This window comes from Podarcis gaigeae (assembly GCF_964106915.1).
Source record: "Podarcis gaigeae genome assembly, chromosome: 3".
NCBI lineage: Eukaryota > Metazoa > Chordata > Lepidosauria > Squamata > Lacertidae > Podarcis > Podarcis gaigeae.
The window spans coordinates 30,931,870-30,952,131 of NC_139680.1; the positions used below are offsets into that span (position 1 = coordinate 30,931,870).

Below are 20,262 nucleotides of genomic sequence, written 5' to 3' on the forward strand. Positions count from 1 at the left end.
TACAAGATTGGTATTTTGTTTCAATCCTTTCTTGCTGTCATGGGATTCTTCTATTGCACATTTTCATTATGGAAGCGAATCCTTTAATGCTGTTTGTGTTTTAACTGTGGACGTCTCTATTTTATTGTTTGTGGTGTTGGTTTTTATACTTGTAAACCACTAAGAAGCCTACTTTGGCATGAAGCAGTAAATGGTAAGTTTAATAATCAACTGTTTTATAAAAGGATGTGCCTATAGCAGAGGAGTCATCAGAGTGCCTCGATCACAGGTGCAAACTGTGGTTCAGCTCACCACACTGACATGCAAGTCACTCCCCTCCCTGCCACATCCATTATAGAGACTGCCTGTCAGGGACTGGGCAGAGGAGGAGTGGTGGAGACCGCCTACCTATCCTGACCCTTCCAGGGAGCAGGAAGAGGAAGACAGTATGGATTTACAACAGGGCGTTGAGGGAGGTCGCAGCTCAGAGCAAGAAGAGGACAAAAGTTTGGAAACCATGGGAGAGCCAGAGCAGCAGCTGGCTGACACGTTGTCATTAGAAAGCATTCTAGATCCTCCATCTCCCAGAACCCTGCGAGCCTTAAAAGTAGGAGAACAAAGAGCTCAAAAACAGAGGGCACTTAGTGGCACCCATAGATGATGACGACAAATGTGGAAGTGGGAGAGACAACGGGACTGGAGATTCACTCAGGACAACACCATTATCCAAGAGGCTGTGTTCTATAGCCTCTCTCTGTAAGGATTGAAACAAAAAAGGACTGTAAGAAATTTTTTCTTGTCTTTATAATTGCCTGGGCAACCAGTCGGGAGCCACTGACAGTATCCTGACACTGCCTTTTTGCTACAGGCACAAATAAAGCCCAAAGTGATGAAAAGATTAAATGACATAATTAAACCACACCTTCCAGCATGGATTGGGCTACTGAGTTGGATAGGATCTCACACATAAGGTGGCATTGCACAACATTTTGCACCAGTAAGGTAAAAGGTAAAGGTAAAGGACCCCTGGACAGTTAAGTCATCTAAGATGACTATGGGGTTGTGGCGCTCATCTCGCTTCAGACCGAGGGAGCTGGCGTTTGTCCACAGACAGCTTTCCGGGTCACGTGGCCAGCATGACATAATAATAATAATAATAATAATAATAATAATAATAATAATAATAATTTATTTATTTATTATTTATACCCCGCCCATCTGGCTGGGTTTCCACAACCACTCTGGGCAGCTTCCAACAAAATATTAAAATACAGTAGTCCATCAAACATTAAAAGCTTCCCCAAACAGGGCCGCCTTCAGATGTCTTCTAAAAGTCTGGTAGTTGTTGTTCTCTTTGACATCTGGTGGGAGGGCGTTCCACAAGGCGGGTGCCACTACCAAGAAGGCCCTCTGCCTGGTTCCCTGTAACTTGGCTTCTCGCAGTGAGGGAACCGCCAGAAGGCCCTCGGCGCTAGACCTTCTGGCACAACAGGACAAAAACCAGAGTGCACATAAACACCATTTACCTTCCCACCGAAGCGGGACCTATTTATCTACTTGCACTGGCATGCTTTTGAACTGCTAGGTTGGTAGGAGTTGGGACAGAGCAACAGAAGCTCACCCCGTAGCGTGGATTTGAACTGCTGACCTTCTGATCAGCAAGCCCAAGAGGCTCAGTGGTTCAGACCACAACACCACATGCATGCATCACTCTTCCTTTGGGGATCAGCTGAAATGATGACTCCGGCAGCTGCCATGTTGTAAACCAAGATGCGAGAGTCCTTTAAAACCTAAGCAGTGTCTTTTGTCTCCCAATACTTCTTTTCAATGAATTCCACAGAGCCACACAAAGTTCCATCCTGACAATAGAGCATGTCTTTATTTTTTGCCACCCTGCGTGGTGATTCCTTCCCTCGACCATTCATTTGGTCCTTAGCTTTTTTGAAAGCCTATCTCTAACCCAGATTAAACATAACTACACATAACTCTTGACAGTCTCACCTCTCCCACCGCAGTGGTTCCATTTCCTTTCCTTTTGTAAGCTGTCCTCTGCAGACATGTATTAGCATCACATCATTTCATTCTAACACTGCAACACAGTCACTCGAGATCTGCACTGACAGTGCAGCATTTGCTTGATGTAGTCACTTGACTCAGCAGGCCTCCATAGATGCATTGTTGCAAGCCAAGGACAAGCTCCCCATGAAGATTTCCTTTGTGCGATTAGTCAATGCTTCTGGGTCCTATATCCAGCAACCATTTCAATGCAGGTCATTAATCAACATTGCAACAATTCACAGAAGCTTCAGATGGGATAATGGCCACATCGAGAGTGGCTGAAATAGGTGTGCTGTAGAGCTGCTGTGGGTTTCTCTCCAGTCATGCAGCATGGTTGCAATCTATTTTTGTGACCTTATATCCATACCCCAATTGTCTCCATTTGCATTGTACATAATGAGCAAGGTTTCAGGGGCTCTGTACTCACATTCCCTTGAATATGAGTCAAAGTATCAACAAATTTCAAGAACTTAGTAGCCAAATCAGGAATAGCATTCTGTGCAAGTTTGGGGGTGGTAGGATGTGGACAGTCAATGGCAACGTATCTCTACTACTTGACCAACCTGAATTAATGAAGGACATTCATGCTAGGCTTGCAAGACTGAATGTGCTACCATCAGGGGAGATTCCAGAAAATACCACTCAAATAGAGACAATGCCCCCTGTGGACAGAATCATATCGAATCAGTTGTGCGTGTTCTTTTGCATTGCCCCATGTATCAGACAATTTGATCTAAGTCCATCAATCAGTTGGTTGTTAGCAGGGAGTGGCAGTCAGATGACTGTAAGGTAGCCTTCCTAACGTTTACTCAGGATGGAGATAATAGCCAGGCTTCTGCAACATGCAATAAGGATTTGTGAATGTTATGCAACAACATATTAATTGTTAGATGCAGATTTTGCTGTGTGATTTTATGGTGCTGAACCTTTTGGAATTTTGTCTACATGCCAATAAAGGTTTGAGACTGGGGGGGAAGTCTCTGCATGACCACAGATCCCCTGCCCAGATACCAGGGTACCCAAACACAGAGAGAGTCTTTGCAGATCATCCCCTCACACGCCGATGGTCAGGGACTAAGCTCTGGGTGCATGGACACTCAAGGCAAGACATGCATCCATTCCCCTGCCTCCTGCCCAAGAATACAGCATTTGTGTGCTCAGGCAAATGCCTGAAAATGCCTTATATCTATCTTCCTCTCAGAACATGAGATCAAGATTACATATCTGGTCCTGAAGCAGTCAGCACACAGCTGCCCAGAAAAGCAACCAGGCAACTAATTCAGAAAAAACTAGGAGTTTGGGATGACCTAGCTCCATGAAGGACCTCTGTCTGAAAGAGGAAAGCACAAATTACAGCAAAAATGGTAGTTATACCAAGAGTAATGACTCTCATATTGAATTCAGCTCAATAAATCAGTCAGAAGGTTCTCCAAACATCATAAACCTTGAAAGCCCAGCTCTGAGTGCTTTATGAAACACAACTGTCACTGAGATTGAATTTTTTTTCCCTGCCTTGTTATTCAATCCAAAAATCATGTATTATTATTTATAATATTTAGAAGATGATTTTGGAGACAGTAAGCTGGGTGAAGGAAATCAAAGAGGCATGGATGAAAGGATGAGGTTGGGGACCAAAAATAAATGTAAGAAGTTGGGAGGGGAGTTCCCGTTCATATCATATGAAACATGCAATTTTCATGAGGGTCCTTGAGGGCAGCTGGCAATTCATACATATTACAAATTGGGGGTATTATGCCGCAACACAATTACAGAGGAAAGATTTAATAAAGGATCCCATTACAGGCAGAAAAGGAGGAGAAGGCAGAGCAGGGAGCTAACGGAGCAACAATGCAACCTCAAGACGCCTGCAGCTTTTCAGCCAAAATTGTGCATAATGGGGCTTCTTCTCAGTACACCGAAAGAGCAAAATCCACGAACAGCTGATGACTTATGCAACTCAAAAAGGTATTTTACCCAGCATGCCTAAAGGAGCGGGGGGGGAGGGGGAGGCAGTGGCAAAGGAGCAAGAACCAAGCAGGAAATTGAAAACCGATCTGTGAGCATTTACACATGCATCTATTACATTGGTTGACATAGGAAGGGGCCATGTTTGTTGTAGAAAGGGGTAGTGAGCTGAAAATAAAAACATAGCTCTCTCTCTTTATTGCTGCTGGATCCAGCATCCTCTTCTCACCATTGTCAGCCAGGCACTAGTAGAAAACCTGCAAGCTGAAATGGAGTGCAATACAGTGGTACCTCAGGTTAAGTACTTAATTCGTTCCGGAGGTCCATACTTAAGCTGAAACTGTTCTTAACCTGAAGCACCACTTTAGCTAATGGAGCCTCCTGCTGCTGCCGTGCCACCGGAGCACGATTTCTGTTCTCATCCTGAAGCAAAGTTCTTAACCTGAAGCACTATTTCTGGGTTAGCAGAGTCTGTAACCTGAAGCCTATGTAACCAGAGGTACGACTGTAGGCAGACCTGTACAAGGAAGTTTTTTTAATGTTTAATGTTTTACTATGTTTTTATACACATTGGAAGGTGCCTAATAACAATAGCAATAGCAATAGCAATAGCAGTTGTTGAATAGGACGTCTCATTTTCACTGGAGAAATATTGGAAGTTATGGGATACAGCAATTCAGCATGTTTTGGTGTGAAACGAAAAGCCTTTCTTTAGTGGTAACTGTAAAAAATAATCACCTGAGCACAAAGTATCAAAAATGTGTTCCATTCTATACACTAGTATACAAATATAAGCTTTATGAATACTTGCATTTTTATAGCATAATTTTATTAAGACACTGATTGAGTTTCATCCTGAAACATTGTTGTTTGAGTTGTCATGCTGTACCATAAAACACAGTAGCGATTTTACCAGGGATAGCTCTTCCAAGTAGGCCCCTAGGCAAAGCACAAGAGAAACATCTTCATGGGTTTCCCTAGCGGGCTGGTTTGAAGGGCTGTCCCAGGAAATGTCATAATTTTGAATTGCTTAGGGAATCAACTGAACTGTTTCCTGACTGATTGAATATGTGTGTTTTGGAACAGCTCAGCTCATTGACAAGCCAACATAAGCCAATAATGTAGAGCAGCTTTGCAGGCTGTTTGTATCTTAGATGGCCTTAAGAGAACTTTAGACACATTCATAGAGAATAAGGCTACAATCACACCAAATATTTAAAGCAATATGATACCACTTTGAATATGGTGTACAACTCACTCATGTGTAACAGAAGACAGGGTAACCGTAGGTCAAGCATGGCCAAACTTGGTCCTCCAGCTGTTTTGGGACCACAATTCCCATCATCCCTGACCACTGGTCCTGTTAGCTAGGGATGATGGGATTTGCAGTCCCAAAACAGCTGGAAGGCCAAGTTTGGCCATGCCTGCAGTAGGTGAACCAAAGTGTTCCTGCAGAGGTGGCTTGTCCACTTCAGCAAAGGCAAACCTTTTTGTGTAAGGTCACATCCACACAGTACATTTAATACACTTTAATATTGCTTTAACTGTCATGTCATCCCCAGAGAATCCTAGGAACAGCAAACCTTCCAAAAAGAGGCTGGAAACCACAATGCACATCTTTCAGGATGTACTCCTGTGCAAGTCATGTGACCCATGCAAGAGAACAGCCCCTCAAAATGGGATGTCCCAGTCTAATCAGGACAGTTGGGGTCAGTGGCGTAGCATCAGTTGCTGGTGCCCGGGACCACTCAAAGGGGAGGTGGGAGGGAGGGAAACAGGTGGAGTATGCATGCACATTCAACACAGTTTCCCTCTGCACAGCCACAGAGATAAGGAAAAAAGAGTTGCTCTGTTGTTTGGAGAGGTCACTTCCTGGTTCACATGGAGAAGCCATTTTCAACAGAGCCCAGCGACAGAAGCTGTATTGAGGCAGCACCAGGTGTTGAAATTTTGCACCCCCTAACGATTTTGCATCTGGGGCAACTGCCCCTGTGGATCCACACACACATCGCCACCATATATGGAATTGTAGTTTGTTAAGACTGCTGAGAGCGGTTCTCAACCTGTGGGTCCCCAGATGTTGTTGGACTACAACTCCCATCATCCATGAGCTCTGGCCTTGCTAGCTAGGGGTGATAGGAGTTGTAGTTCAACATCTAGGGACCCACAGGTTGAGAAAGGCTGTGTTAAGAGATCCTTCCCAGAGCTACAATTCCCAGCATCCTTAACAAACCACCATTCCCATGATTCTTTGTGGGAAACCACGATTGTTAAAGTGCTTTAATAAATATTGCTTTGAATGTGCCGTATGGATGTGACCTAGGTTTGATATCAGAACTAAAACCAAGTTTTGCTAAGCTGCATTATTTCAAACTGTATTTGGGAAGGGAATGTTTAAATGCTCTCCCTCCCTGCTTCACAGGCAGAGAACAAATATGACAAGGAAAGGGATCGCTTAGGGCCTTTTCCTTTGCATGCTTGCTTAGCGTGCTTAAGAGATGGTTTGTGTGAAGGAGTCCTCAGATATTTTATCCCCAGACAGCAGCCTGATATGGTACAGCCTATCACTGAATTGCAACACTAAGGATACAGTCTTATACATATTTACCTGGGAGCAACCCCATTAATGGGGCTTCCTTCTGACTAGACATGAGTAGGATTGCACTGTCAATCAATTAAACCTCATGAAAGTTATAACAGCATCTACTTAATCATTCCCAAATGGATAAAAGCTTTGAGGCTAAGCATCCTTTTCATCCATACAAAACTTGCCCATTCGACTGGACTCAGAAATGATCAGAGGACACAAAGCTAAAGGAAGTTTAGGGTGGCTACTCAGTTCCAGACTTTCCATGACAGCAGCAGCAGCCTCGACGTCTAGTTGCATTGACTTTTAATACTTACATATTCTACTTGGTTTGCAAAAATGGATTAGAGAACTATAACCGCAAGCACTTTGATAACTTGCTTAGCTCAGAGAAATGGATTGAAGTACGGCTCTGAATACTTCAGTGTGCGCTACTCCACTTTACTTATTCAAAATAATAAGTCTAAACTTAGATTGCCGTATCAACATTTCAGAACATGAGTTATTGTTTTTGTTTTTAAAATTTGGGGTGGGATGGGGTGGAGGTTTGTGCAGGAATATATCTTTAAAAAGAAAATTTAAGCACATAATGTCTATCTTGTAATAATAATAATAATAATAATAATAATAATAATAATAATAATAATAATAATTTAATATTAAATTCAATTCAGTCCACATTTGAAGCTGGAAATATGAAATTTGCACTTTCTAAAACAATATGAGAATTGAAACGCAGACATTCTTCAAAATTTGCACTTAATCTGAATTTTGAAGTGCAGTTCTCCAACCATACAGTGTTTACCAAAATGCATAAAAGTGTGCATTAAAATTAAATATAATATCATGCGTGGTTTTGCTTGCAAAAATGTGTACATTAGTCAAAACTGCTTACAAATGTATGAGAAATTCACGCTTAGATGTTGATGAATTTTCACGAGGGTTTTTAAAAAAATAAAATTAGCCAGTTGCTGCAGAAATGTGGAGAACTGGACTTGGTTGAAGACTGGGAAAACGAGAAAGGGGGAAAACTGAGGCTGACAGATACTTCCATCCCCAGCTTCCCTTTGACATCTGGTTGGCGACTGTGATAACAAAGCACTGGAGTGGTTGGGACACCAGGCTGATCTAGCAGGTTCCTCTTTCTTTCATTCATTCTTGTCTAATATTTCATGCCTTGCATTTCCATGAGTGGTAGGGAGCCCCAGGGTAAGCTTTGCTGTCAAGTTTCCAAGCAAGGACAAAAGGAATATTAAGGATTTACATTGGATTAAAAAAAAAAAAAACAACCCCAGACAGAACGATCTGTTCGTTTACAAAATATCCAAAGCGGGCAGGAGCAAACCCTGCTCTGTCGAGGCATGTTTATGCAGATACAATCCCCCAATGCAGCAGCGCCCTGTTGCAGCCTCCTATGAATAATTTTCTCGCCAGCCGGCAACACTTTTCTAGCTGGTTTTAAAATAGGGAGGAGGTTTTCTTCCCCTTCCCCAATTTAAACAGCAACCAGGATCTCCGGATCTCCTGGCGCAACACAGGTTTTCCTCCCCCCACTGTCACCTGCCAACTTTGACATGTACCTGTGACCTGATTTCCTGGTTAGTCCATACCTTCCCATAAATTAGCATTCACTCCTTATGGCTGAACCAATCTGAAGGTTCAGGAAGATTTCGAAGCGTGCTCTGGCATTGCAAAACCAATGTGGATATTCAACAGCGTTGCCGACACACCCAAGTGAAATCGCTCTCCTTGCAAGTTGAGAAAAGATGAGGCAAGCAGGCTTGGAACACAACAGAGTGTCTGCCGAGAAAATGAGTAATAGTCACACTGAATGGTACCCCAAAAATGTGGGGCTCTCCAGGGCAATTTTTTTTTTTTAAAAAAAAAGATGGTTTGGAAAGCTTTCTGTTGCTGGTAATGTTTTACAAGTCTATATTCTTGTGATGTGGCCTGATTATCATAGTTTTAAACCTTCTTACCAATATATTATTGTTGTTCTTTTATTTTTTAAAAAGCAGGCTTCTTAGAGTAATAGAAATTCATTAAACTGCTCCTGTTTATGCCATTCGGCCTCTCCAGTTCCATGCCAATAAGAATGTGAAGTTTATCTGTATTTTGAGTGAAAACAGAGGTCAAAGATTAAAAAAAAAATCCATTCAACCAGAATTTACACTGGGATTTTTTTTTCTTCAAAGCAAAAATAATTTTAATAATGCCATCGTTCTAATAATTTGTGATGAATCAGCAGGTGGTATATGCATGCATGGGTTTGTGGGGAAGTCTTGAGGAAACCCTGAAATGATTTTTGTCCTGTTTTCTTCTGCTAAAAAGTGTGATTATTTGAAAATAGTTTACAGTTATTACATTGCAAAAATATGACATCTTCCCCCCTGTTATTGGTATTCCTTGCCCACTCCATATGTCTTCTTGAAATAATACTGAGAACCAGGGTACTACCATTACATAATTCTATCCAATTTTCTTCTTTATTTTCAATATAGCAAAGTCATTGCAAGGTGACTCTCCCCTGAAGGTTTCAACTGGCAAACCGTTCTTCTGAATACGCCCTGATTTGGGAAGATCTGGAAACTCATTGGAAGTAAAAGTCTCAGATTTGGGGCAGTAAAGAAATACTACCATACTAAATGAGACACTATTTTAAAGAAAGCCCATGATACAAAAGGTCAGAGTAGGGAATCTTGGAGTTCCCTAATGAAAGACCAGCTTACTCTTGAGATATATCTGCTGGTGGCCTGTTCTATAGGAATCTGTGAACGAGAAGTGCTTAAGAGCCAGTGTGGTGTAGTGGTTAAGAGTGGCAGACTCGTAATCTGGGGAACCGGGTTCGCGTCTCCGCTCCTCCACATGCAGCTGCTGGGTGACCTTGGGCCAGTCACACTTCTTTGAAGTCTCTCAGCCCCACTCACCTCACAGAGTGTTTGTTGTGGGGGAGGAAGGGAAAGGAGAATGTTAGCCGCTTTGAGACTCCTTTGGGTAGTGATAAAGCGGGATATCAAATCCAAACTCTTCTTCTCTTCTTAAGTCAATAGGATGCCATGTTTGTTAGTTATTAACAAAGGGCTATGCTACTGCAGTCCAGTGGGAAGAGGGCTGAAACATTGGCCTGGATCTGGAGTTGGTGTGAGTTCCTGCAACTTCTGGAGGTGGGGGGGGGGGAAGGTTCTGATATGTTAATGAGCAATCAAAATTATGTGGGAGACACGGTGGATAACAGAGAGCTGAAATGAAGTTGCACCCCTTTCTCCTTACATCTATTGTCTTCCTTTTGACGTGGCTTTCTTCACAGTATCCTCTCTCCTGGGAGAAAAGAAAAAAAAAGAATATATTTCAGTTTGTTTTTGCTTGTAGCTGTTTAGTAAAGCGTGCTATGTAATCTCCATTTCGATTATCAATCAACGTGGGAAGTATAACCTGCACATGTGAGATGTGGGTGTAGAAAGTAAAGAAGGCAGGAGTGCTAATGCGTCTTGGGAACAGAATTGGATTAATGATCGGCAGGACTGGTGGCCACAGAAAACGAGAGACAAGCAACATCTCACTTCAGCTTTTGCCACAGGTGTCATGGCAAGACCCTGAAATAACATTTTCAGGTAATAAGAAGATTAATTTATAATTCAGGAATACCATCCAGTGCAAATCATTTTACTATCTGCTCTTCCTCCATGCAACATCTTAAGTCATGGAGAATACAGTTATGGAAAAATTGGGGAAGACGTCACATCAGAATGAAGCACAGGAGGCATCTAAGCAGAAGGTGAGCAGCTGTTTTTCAGGGACGCTGTAGTTGTTTTCTGCACTGCAGATCCTGCATTGAGCAGTGGCTGGACACAATGAACTCCAACTCTTAGATTCTATTCAATGTGTAGCATCTTACCAGTAAGACTCTTGCGTCTGGAAATGTGCCAAACCTTCAAAGCACGCCACTATTTATTGATTTATCTATTTTTGAATTAAACTCGTGCTACCCACCCCACACTTCCAATTCACCACAAAGATAAGACAAGGCTGTGGATCAGACCAGTCGCCCATCTAGTCCGACATCCTTTTCTCACAGTGGCCAACCGGATGCCGAAGGACCCCACAAGCAGGACATGAGTATGACAGCACTTTGCCCACCTGCAATTCCCAGCAAGTGGTATTGAGAGGCAGTCTGACAGTGGTGGTAGAACATGGTTTCTTGTTTCTGTAAAGGATGTGCTTAGCTTTGACACTGGCAACTTTGAATCCTGATCCAAAGAATGTACTTTAACCTTGCAATGGAAGCCTTGGAGGACAAGGGGTACCCATTTGATGATTCAGTGTGATCCAAGGCATAGTGGGGCACTTGCAGACATAACCAGCACACCTTAGAAACCCTGCCACAGAAGCCATTATTATTATTATTATTATTATTATTATTATTATTATTATTATTATTATTTTTTACCCCACCCTCCTGGCTGGGTTTTCCCAGCCACTTTGGGCGGCTTCCAGGAAAATATAAAAACAATAAAATGCCAAGCATTAAAAACTTTCTGAAACAGGGCTGCCTTCAGATGTCTTCTAAACGTTGTGTAGTTCTTTATCTCCTTGACATCTGAAGCGTGTTCCACAGAGAGGGTGCCACTACCAAGAAGGCCCTCCGTCTGGTTCCCTGGAACTTCGCTTCTCACAGTGAGGAACTAGCAGAAGACCCTAGGAGGAGGTGTCTGGACTGAATGATGGGGGTGGTGATACTCCTTCAGGTATACTGGGCCAAGGCCTTTTAGGGCTTTGAAGGTCATCACCAACACTTTGAATTCTGCTTGGAAACTTACTGGGAGCCAGTGAAGATCCTTTAGAACCGGAGTTATATGGTCCCGGAGGCCACTCTTGGTCACCAGTCTAGCTGCCACATTCTCTATTAGTTGTAGTTTCTGGGTCAAGTGATAACCAGAGCATGCACCACTCTCGCGAGACAGTCCGCGGGCAGGTAGGGTCTCAGCCTGCGTACCGGATGGAGCTGGTAGACTTAACTGACCCGGGAGACCAGGGTTCAAATCCTGGCTCACCCATGAAGTTCTCTTGGACCAGTAACTGTCTCCGAACCTAACTGACCTCACAGGAAGGCGGCGTTCAGCTAAGTTTTACACAACATAGACGGTGGAAATTAACGAACATGACAAGGTTAGATTGCATTCATTCCAATGGCTGAGTAAAACTCAGCTGAATGCCATGCAGGGATTTGGGGAGAATAAAATAGTGAGTGGTGGAGAACACAGACGACGCCTTGAGTTGCTTGGGGAAAAGGTGGGAAATAATTGAAATAAATAAATAAATAAATAAATAAATAAATAAATAAATAAAACAAAACAGATAAGACTAACTGCAAGTAGGTGTGTTTGTGGGTACTGAATCCTAAGGGGAAAGCAAACAACCTATCCTCAGGTGTACATTAAATCTTATTTCACTTTTCCATTTATAAGGCCTGAGATTCTTTTATAGCCCCATAGGATTTGGCTAATCATTTCCAGCCCTCAAAACTACCCACAAACTATTACAGTGGTACCTCGGGTTACATACGCTTCAGGTTACATCAGTGGTGTAGCGTGGCTTGTCAGCACCTGGGGCAAGACAAGTAATTTGCGCCCCCTAACCCGTGGATTTGCGCCCCCTAACCCTAACTCCCAGATGTTGCGCCCGGTGCGGCCGGCCCCCCCTGCACCCCCCACGCTACGCCACAGGGTTATATACACTTCAGGTTACAGACTCTGCTAACCCAGAAATAGTACCTTGGGTTAAGAACTTTGCTTCAGGATGAGAACAGAAATCGTGCTCCGGCAGCACGGCAGCAGCAGGAGGCCCCATTAGCTAAAGTGGTGCTTCAGGTTAACAACAGTTTCAGGTTAAGAACGGACCTCCGAAATGAATTAAGTACTTAACCCGAGGTACCACTGTACAGCTATAAAGTCTGAGTCTACCTGACAGCAGTTCACTTTGTATATTAAGAGCGGCTGCAAAGACAAACCTATCACTACAACAGTGACTATGGCTGGGAAAGACCCTGGCAATGTGACCCTATGCACGTCTGCTCTAAAACAAGCCCTCTTCAGTGCAATAGGATTTACTCTAGGGTCAATGTGTTTAGGATTGCAGTCTTGAAAGGCACGCCTGTTTGCCTACTCAAAAGTAACCCCATTAGCATTCAAAGGATTGTATGCAACGTATCTGAAGAAGTGTGCATGCACACGAAAGCTCATACCAAGAACTAACTTAGTTGGTCTTTAAGGTGCTACTGGAAGGAAAAAAAATTTTTTGTTTTGACTATGCAACTATAGTTAGTCAAGTCCATTAATTTCAATTAATTTCAACCTGTAACGTCCATTCATTCTTAGAGCTGGAAGGGAGCGTGAGGGTCATCTAGTCCAACCCCTGCAACGCTGGACGCTTTTGCCCAACGTGGGACTCGAACCCACAACCCTGAGATTAAGAGTCTCATGAGGTACTGGCTGAGCTATCCCACCAATAGGTTTACTCTGAGTATAACCAACATTGCCTAAAACCCAATAGAGCTTTCTCCCAAAGAAATGGGCACAGGATAGCCACTAAGTTGAAACAATCTTCCATTGAAGTGAATGGGGAACTTGGGCATATGCTGGATCTCTCTTTATTCCAATTCCATGCTTAGGGTGAGGTATTAGGCTGGGCAAGTCACCGCATGGGCCTGTTTTATATACTCCTCCTCACTCCTTTGTGATCTAAACAGAACAAGCAGATAGCAGGCAGAATGTGTCCTTCTATTGTCGTCAGATGTTCTTTCTAGGGTTACAAGAGCGCTGCTTTTAATTAGCAGCTCGTGGGTGCCGCATCTTGGGAAGGCGGCTGCAGTTGGGAAGCCAAGTAAACAGTCGCTCAGTGGGATGGGAGGAGAACGAGGGCCGCACGGGAGCCAAAATCTAAGGGCTAAGCAGCCCATTTGTACGCACCTTGAACCTCTCTAACACTGAAACGCAGCCTGTTTATCTGGCAGCTCTGGGTGCCAGGGAAGAACCGACAGCACTTGTGTTCCGGAGTTAATTAAAACAGTAATCTAAACGAAGCAAGTGCCTGATGAGATGCCAGCAGTACATACAAAGGCATTCCATCCACTGAAAGCCGAGAGAGAGAGAGAGAGAGAGAGAGAGAGAGAGAGAACAGTCCACCGACATGGGAATCGCCTCACCAAGATTCCTTTCATCTCTTCAAGGCTGTTGCACACATGGCGTAATGCACAGATCCCTTACAGGCCCAGCAGATGGGCACATGTTGATACCATTTTTTGCTGTTGTGCAACCAATGTACCTGGTGCAATATGGTCCCTGCCCCAAGAAGCTTACAACAGAAATACGGTGGCGAGCAAGCAGAGACAAACAAACAGGGAAGCGACGGTTAAGGACAGCGGAGGCTGGATGTGAGCGGATGCAACTTTGGTTCAAGTGAGGACTGAAAGTTCAGGCCAAAGGATCAGCAGAAGTTGACAAGGCTTCCTATAGAGGCAGATGGCTGGTGCCTCCAGCTCAGTTTACTCTGACTGGCAGTGACTCTGTAGGTTTCAGATAGGAGTATTCCCCATCTCTGGAGATTCCATGGAGGGAACCTGGAGCTTTCAGCAAACAAAGAATGGGCATCTCCTCTAAGCTATGGCTGCCCAAGAAGATTCTCCGCAGAAGTGAATGAGGAAGCCAGCATGTGCTAGGGCTCAGTGACGCTGTTCCCTTCCTCAGAGATATTTCCCCACAGTAACTGAGCAAATATATGTCAACCCTGCCACATTCAATGGGGCAAAACTGTGATCCCCAGTCTCCATTGTTTATCCTCAGAAAACTGTGGATACAACACAATTACCAGAAGTAAAGTGCAATGGGTACACCAACAGAATTCTGCAATGGCATGAGATGTACCAGGGTTATAACCCTTATTGTCCGGTTCTCACATTCTTATGATGAACTGGCACCAGGATGCTGTCTCTGCAGCAGTTGGGGTTTACAAAGCCCCTAACCTCTGACACACTTTCTAGGAAGCCCCCAACAGCTTTTCTCAGGGGGGCAATAAACGTCCTACTTCTTCCCAAGGATGCATTCATTTAAATTTAATGTACACATTTTGGCAAACGCACATAGGGAATTAGCTTTCCTTTTGCCGATTTAACAGCTGGTTGAGGGTTTGATTTTTTGTGTCAGGTGTTTCATAGAAAAAGATCCTCCATTCCCCAAATCTAAGCATCGATGATAAAGAGGCAGGAAAATCACAACGGCTGATAACCGAGCGTCTGCAAGTCGTGACATTGCGCAGATCCATTATTTAGTAGGATACCGCGTAGGGGCGAGGGGGGCGGGGCGCAGGCTGGGGCTTCCCTTCTCAGCACAAGCGGCTCACCACACGCCGCTGCCACCACTAGGCCCGCCAGCCCCGCACCTCCCTAGCCGGGCGCGCAAAGATCCAGGCGGGCAGCCGGAGGCTTCGCTGCTGCTGCTGCAGAAGGCGAGCAGACGGCGGGCGTCTGGCATCCCACCCTTGCCGCGCGGATGATTGACACTCCGGAGGATGGCTCGACTTTTCCACGCGCGGAGCCTAGCAGCCAATGAGGACGGCCAAGGGCGGGCCTTGCTATCCGGAGCAGCTGCTACTTTAGACTCGCCGGTGCTGCCGAAGGGAGACCAGAGGCGAGAAGGACCGGGCAGGGGAAAGGGCGCAGGAGGGAGAGCGGGCGCGCATGCCAGTCGGGACCCTTGGACGGCGGGTACCCAGGAGGAGGAAGACCTGGCGCGACTCCTCGTCGTCCGCAGCTGCAGCCCCCATGGCGACCAGAGGACTTTAAAGGAGTTCGGGGGCTTTGGCAGGATCTGGGCGATTCCGGGTACGCAGAGGGCGAGCACCGCAGACGGACGGATTTCTTTTTTCTTTATTTTTTCCTCCCCAGCATCCGCCCCGTCGGGGCTCAGCTGCTTGGAAGGTCACGGCCGAAGCATCGCTTGGGGTCAAGGGGGGAAAGGGCAGCGCCACTGCCTCTCCCGCTCCGGAGCGGCACATTGTTGCAACTGGAAGCGAGAAGGCTGCCAAGCTCCCTCGGAGGAGTGAAGCGAGAGGCGGGGAAAGGAGCGCCGGAGACAAAGGGGAAGCAACTCTCCGAGCCCAGCACTGCACTCCCCGCCTGGCTGTTCCTTCTGCGATCGCTGTCCCGAGCAGCGCTGCCTTTGCGCACCGCCGCGGGGATCCGAGCGCGCGGCTGGAGGCTGCGGGGTAGCCCAGGCAGCGGGGTAGCTGCTGCGAGCCACCTCGGGGGGCCCGGGAGCTGCTCGTGCGCGCTCCGAGAGGCCTGCAGCGGCTGAAACAGGCAGGCAGGCGGGTGGGTGTGTTAGGGAAAAGAGAAGCGAGAGAAAGGGAGCGGCGCGGAGGAGAAGCGACCTCGCCTGATCCCTTTCGGCGTGCGCACCTGTCGTTTTGCTGCGCGGGTTGCTTGCGCGGACTCTTCTTTCTCACTCCTCTCTCCCCCCCCCCCCTCTCTCTTTCCTTCCCCTCTCGCTCAGATCCGGCGTTTCTTGCTCTCGCCTCGCCCTGTCATTGATGGGAAATCAACTGGATCGCATCACGCACCTGAATTACAGCGAGCTGCCGACCGGGGACCCCTCTGGCATCGAGAAGGACGAGCTGCGCGTCGGGGTGGCTTACTTCTTCTCGGATGAGGAAGAGGACCTGGACGAGCGAGGAGGGCAGCCGGACAAGTACAGCGTGAAAGGCTCCAGCAGCCCCGTCCAAGAGACCCCCACGCACAACCATCATCCCCACCACCACCACCCTCCGCAGCTGGTGCTGAGCGAGACCCAGTTCTCCGCCTTCCGCGGCCAGGAATGCATCTTCTCCAAGGTGAGCGGAGACCCCCAGGCTGGGGATTTGAGCGTCTACCCGGTGGCGGCCCTGCCTGCCTTGTGCAAGCCGGGCGACCTGCTGGAGCTGCTGTACCTGGGGCCCTCCGACCACCCTCCTCCTCCGCCACACTGGGCAGTCTATGTGGGCAGCGGGCAGATCATCCACTTGCACCAGGGCCAGATTCGCCAGGACAGCTTGTACGAGGCGGCCGCTGGCAACGTGGGCCGGGTGGTGAGTAGCTGGTATCGCTACCGCCCCCTGGTGGCGGAGCTGGTGGTGCAGAACGCCTGCGGCCACCTGGGCTTAAAGAGCCACGAGATCTGCTGGACGAACTCGGAGAGCTTCGCCGCCTGGTGCCGCTTCGGCAAACGGGAGTTCAAAGCCGGCGGCGAGCTCCAGCCGCCCTCGGGCTCCCAGCCCCGGGAGCAGCAGTACTATCTCAAGATCCACCTGGCCGACAACCAGGTGCACACGTTGCGCTTCCAGAGCCTCGAGGACCTAATCAGGGAGAAGCGCAGGATCGACGCCAGCGGCAAACTGAGAGTGATCAAAGAGCTGGCCATCGTGGATGGCAAAGAGTGAAAAGGGGGCGCCTGGTTGGGTGGGGATCACAGCAGGGAGAGGCCAGCTCTGGTCCGGCCGGCGTGCCCCACCCGGACTCGTCCCCCCGCCACGTGGGTGGCCGCCCTCTTTCTCTCTCGCTCTCCCCCGCCCCACTTTCCCTTTCCGTTCTGTTCCATCGAGGGGAAAAACCATGGCAACATTCCAAGCGAAACCAGCGCCGCTCCTCCGGCTCTCATTGGCCAGTGCTCGGTTCGCCTCCGACTAACACGATCACACTAGTGATATCTATCGAAGACGAGGATGCGGGCGGGGGGTGGGAGGGAGGAGCGATGCAGTTAGCAAAAGTATGCGGACAAAGTCACTCGTGGCTATCGATGTTGATCATAGCTCCCAGCGTGCTTAATAAAATTTCAAATTGATTTTTCTCCCCCTTTTTTAAAAAAAGCGTTCATGACTTTAATCCATGAGAAGGGTGGCTGAGATTTTTTATATATATATACTTATTTTATTATTGATAAGCAAATGCTGGAGTCCTTGGTTGTCTTAGCTGATTTCCTAGGGTTTGATGGTTGACTCAAGGTGTGTGTGGTTTTTTCCTCCAAGGTGATTTAACAGCGGTTCTGGGCATGGTGCGTTTACTCAGGAGTAAATCCCCACTGAGCTCACTGGGATTTGCTCTGAAGTGTGCATATTCTCATTGAACACAGTGGGACTTACTTCTGAGTAAGCATATGCAAACGTGCACTGTATGGCTGTCATCCTATGCTCAAATCATCTGTGACTAAGCCTGGGTTCAAACTCAGTGGGACTTGCTATTTAACCTTTGTTCAGCCCTCTTAAACACCATCAACCACCCTATAGTTACTGGTGTTTTGTTTTTAAAGGGGTGGTGGTGTAATTCTACCTTTCCTTTCCTGCTTTTAGTGGATGCTCATGGGTGAAGTAGAGATTCTAATTTGTGTTAATGACTGTGAGAGTACAGAGCCAAGTGGTGGTATTTACTCCAGTTTAATTAGTATGATCTTCAAGGGTGTCATTCTGTGTCAGATTATTGGACCAAGCAGGGAAGGAGAAAGGGTTGAGTTTTATGCTGAACGAACGCTGTAGTTCTTCCTTGGTGGCCAGCCATACAACCAGTGCTACAATTACAGGGAAGGGAGAGGAGCAGAGAGAAACTAGCTCAATGCCTTTACCTTTTTAGGTTCCACCCCATTCCACTTACTGGTTTGAAGAGGCTGTGGGAGGATGCTTTAATGAAGAATGAGGCTATTGTTGTTTCTTTGTTGCCCACAAGGAGCTCAAAGTGTGAGTGATCCTCTCCCTCCTCCATTAATCTCCACAACAACTTTGAGATTGGTTAGGCTGAGAGACAGTGACTGGCCCAAGGTCATCTAGTGAGTGGGGATTTGAACCCTGTTTTCCCAGATCCTAGCCCAGTGCTCGGACCAGTGCACCACACTGGCTCTCAATGGTCTACCTTCAGGGATGGAGACAAGGTCCCTCAGAATACCAGATGCTGGTAACTGTAAGTTGAGAGTGCGCTACTGTGGTCATATCCTGCATGTTGACATCCCATATGCTTCTGACTGGCCATTGTAAGAACAGATTTCTGGGTTAGGTGAGCTTTTGGCTCAATCCAGTGGGGCCATTTTTATGTTCTAAAACTACAGGTGGCCTTCAGGGAGTCTAAAGGGTTTTTATATTGAGGCCCTTGCATGCCTTCTCCCTCTCCAACAGGGATAGCCAATGTCATGCTTTCCAGATGTGGTTAGGTTATAACTCTTAGCAAGCTGGACCACTGGTCATGGCTGATGGGAGCCCAGCAACTATGGGATGGAAAGAGCCTGCAGGTAATCTAGTTTTAACCATCACCCACAATTTCAATAGAAGCAAGGTTTACAGTGCAATCCTAGACATGTCTACTAGAAGGAAGCCCCAACGGGACTGTGCATAGGATTTGAGCCTTGGATTGGTACCCTAAAAGAGAGAGCCCATAATCAAGTGAGAAATGAAATAAAGTGGCATAGATTTGGGCAAAGGAACAAAGTTTCCACATATGTTTAGAGTACACACTGTAGGGTGTTTGTGTGTGACTTTTTGAAACAATGATGCACCCAGAGCCTTAAACTGCAGCTGGTTTTGTGATGACAGGATTCTGCATAAATGTTGATGCCTCCCTCTCATCACTGAAAGTGAGGGTGTTAAAATTCTTTTGGCAAGCCTATGTGCCTTTTCCTGTGACTAAGCCCCATTGACCACAGTTGGGCCACTGAATCAGCATGCATAGGACTGCAATGCATGGTTGCAGTCCCTCTGCACAGCTAGTTAGTTACCTGTGCAAATAATCCTGCAGATCTGCTTCTGCAGTGTTCCCTGTACACTAATGCTGCCCTCTGCAATACTTAGCACTGACCTTTTTCTGTTGAGTGTCAGGAGTTGGGAGCTGGTGACTTGCCCGCTTTTCTGGAGGCCAGATCCAGTCTCGAAAGAAAAAATATGTACTGTAATATTTGATGCACATTGCTCCAAGTGGGAGAACTTCCACGATTTCTGCTGGTTAGTCCTCTGCCTTCGGTTAGCCTACTATGCTTAAGGGGTTTGTGGACCTCTGCAGCTTTGATCTCCTGCATATTACCCAGCTGTTGTACAACTACAGTACTAGCACTGTGTGTTGCTATATTCTTCTCTGCCTGCACAAGAATACTCTACAGGGAGGCAGAGGGAGGTGAGTACATTTCAGACAATAGCTGTTCATTATTTATAGTTCCACGTTGACAAAGCTGTAAATAGATTGGGGCTGAGTTTGCTCAAAAGTCAAACCAAGTGTATACAAACCTGATTTGGTTACATTTATAAGGCTGGGAAATGTATCCCAACACTAGAGGGAAAGCTTATTCATTTGTTTCCCTGTCAAACCCTTATTACGGTTTGTTTAGCATTACACTCTGGTGCGGACAAGGAAGCTGGGAACGTAAAGATAATAAAATATTCTGCAATCCAGTGCCCCATACATTCCAATTGTATTCAGTACCAAACTGCATATTTTGTAGGGATAAAATCTATTGTGGATGATAGTGTTTTATTTTATTTTTGAAGATAATAGTAATGCGCGCACACACACACTCTCAAACAGAGCAGAGAAGAGAACATTGAAATTCCTGAATCCATTCACTCCCTCTTTTATGCAATATTGCTTGGGGGTTTTTTTGATACTGACAAGCATC

General features: G+C 46.2%; 1 protein-coding gene across 1 annotated transcript; it reads left to right on the forward strand.

The window, feature by feature from the left end:
• The first annotated feature begins 15,242 nt into the window (after nucleotides 1-15,242).
• LRATD1 (LRAT domain containing 1) lies at nucleotides 15,243-20,038 on the forward strand. Its single transcript, XM_083730796.1, has 2 exons — nucleotides 15,243-15,464; nucleotides 16,135-20,038. Exon 2 carries the CDS (start codon nucleotides 16,172-16,174, stop codon nucleotides 17,054-17,056), a length of 885 nt encoding a protein of 294 aa, XP_083586922.1. The 5' UTR covers nucleotides 15,243-15,464; nucleotides 16,135-16,171; the 3' UTR covers nucleotides 17,057-20,038.
• The last annotated feature ends 224 nt before the right edge of the window (nucleotides 20,039-20,262 follow it).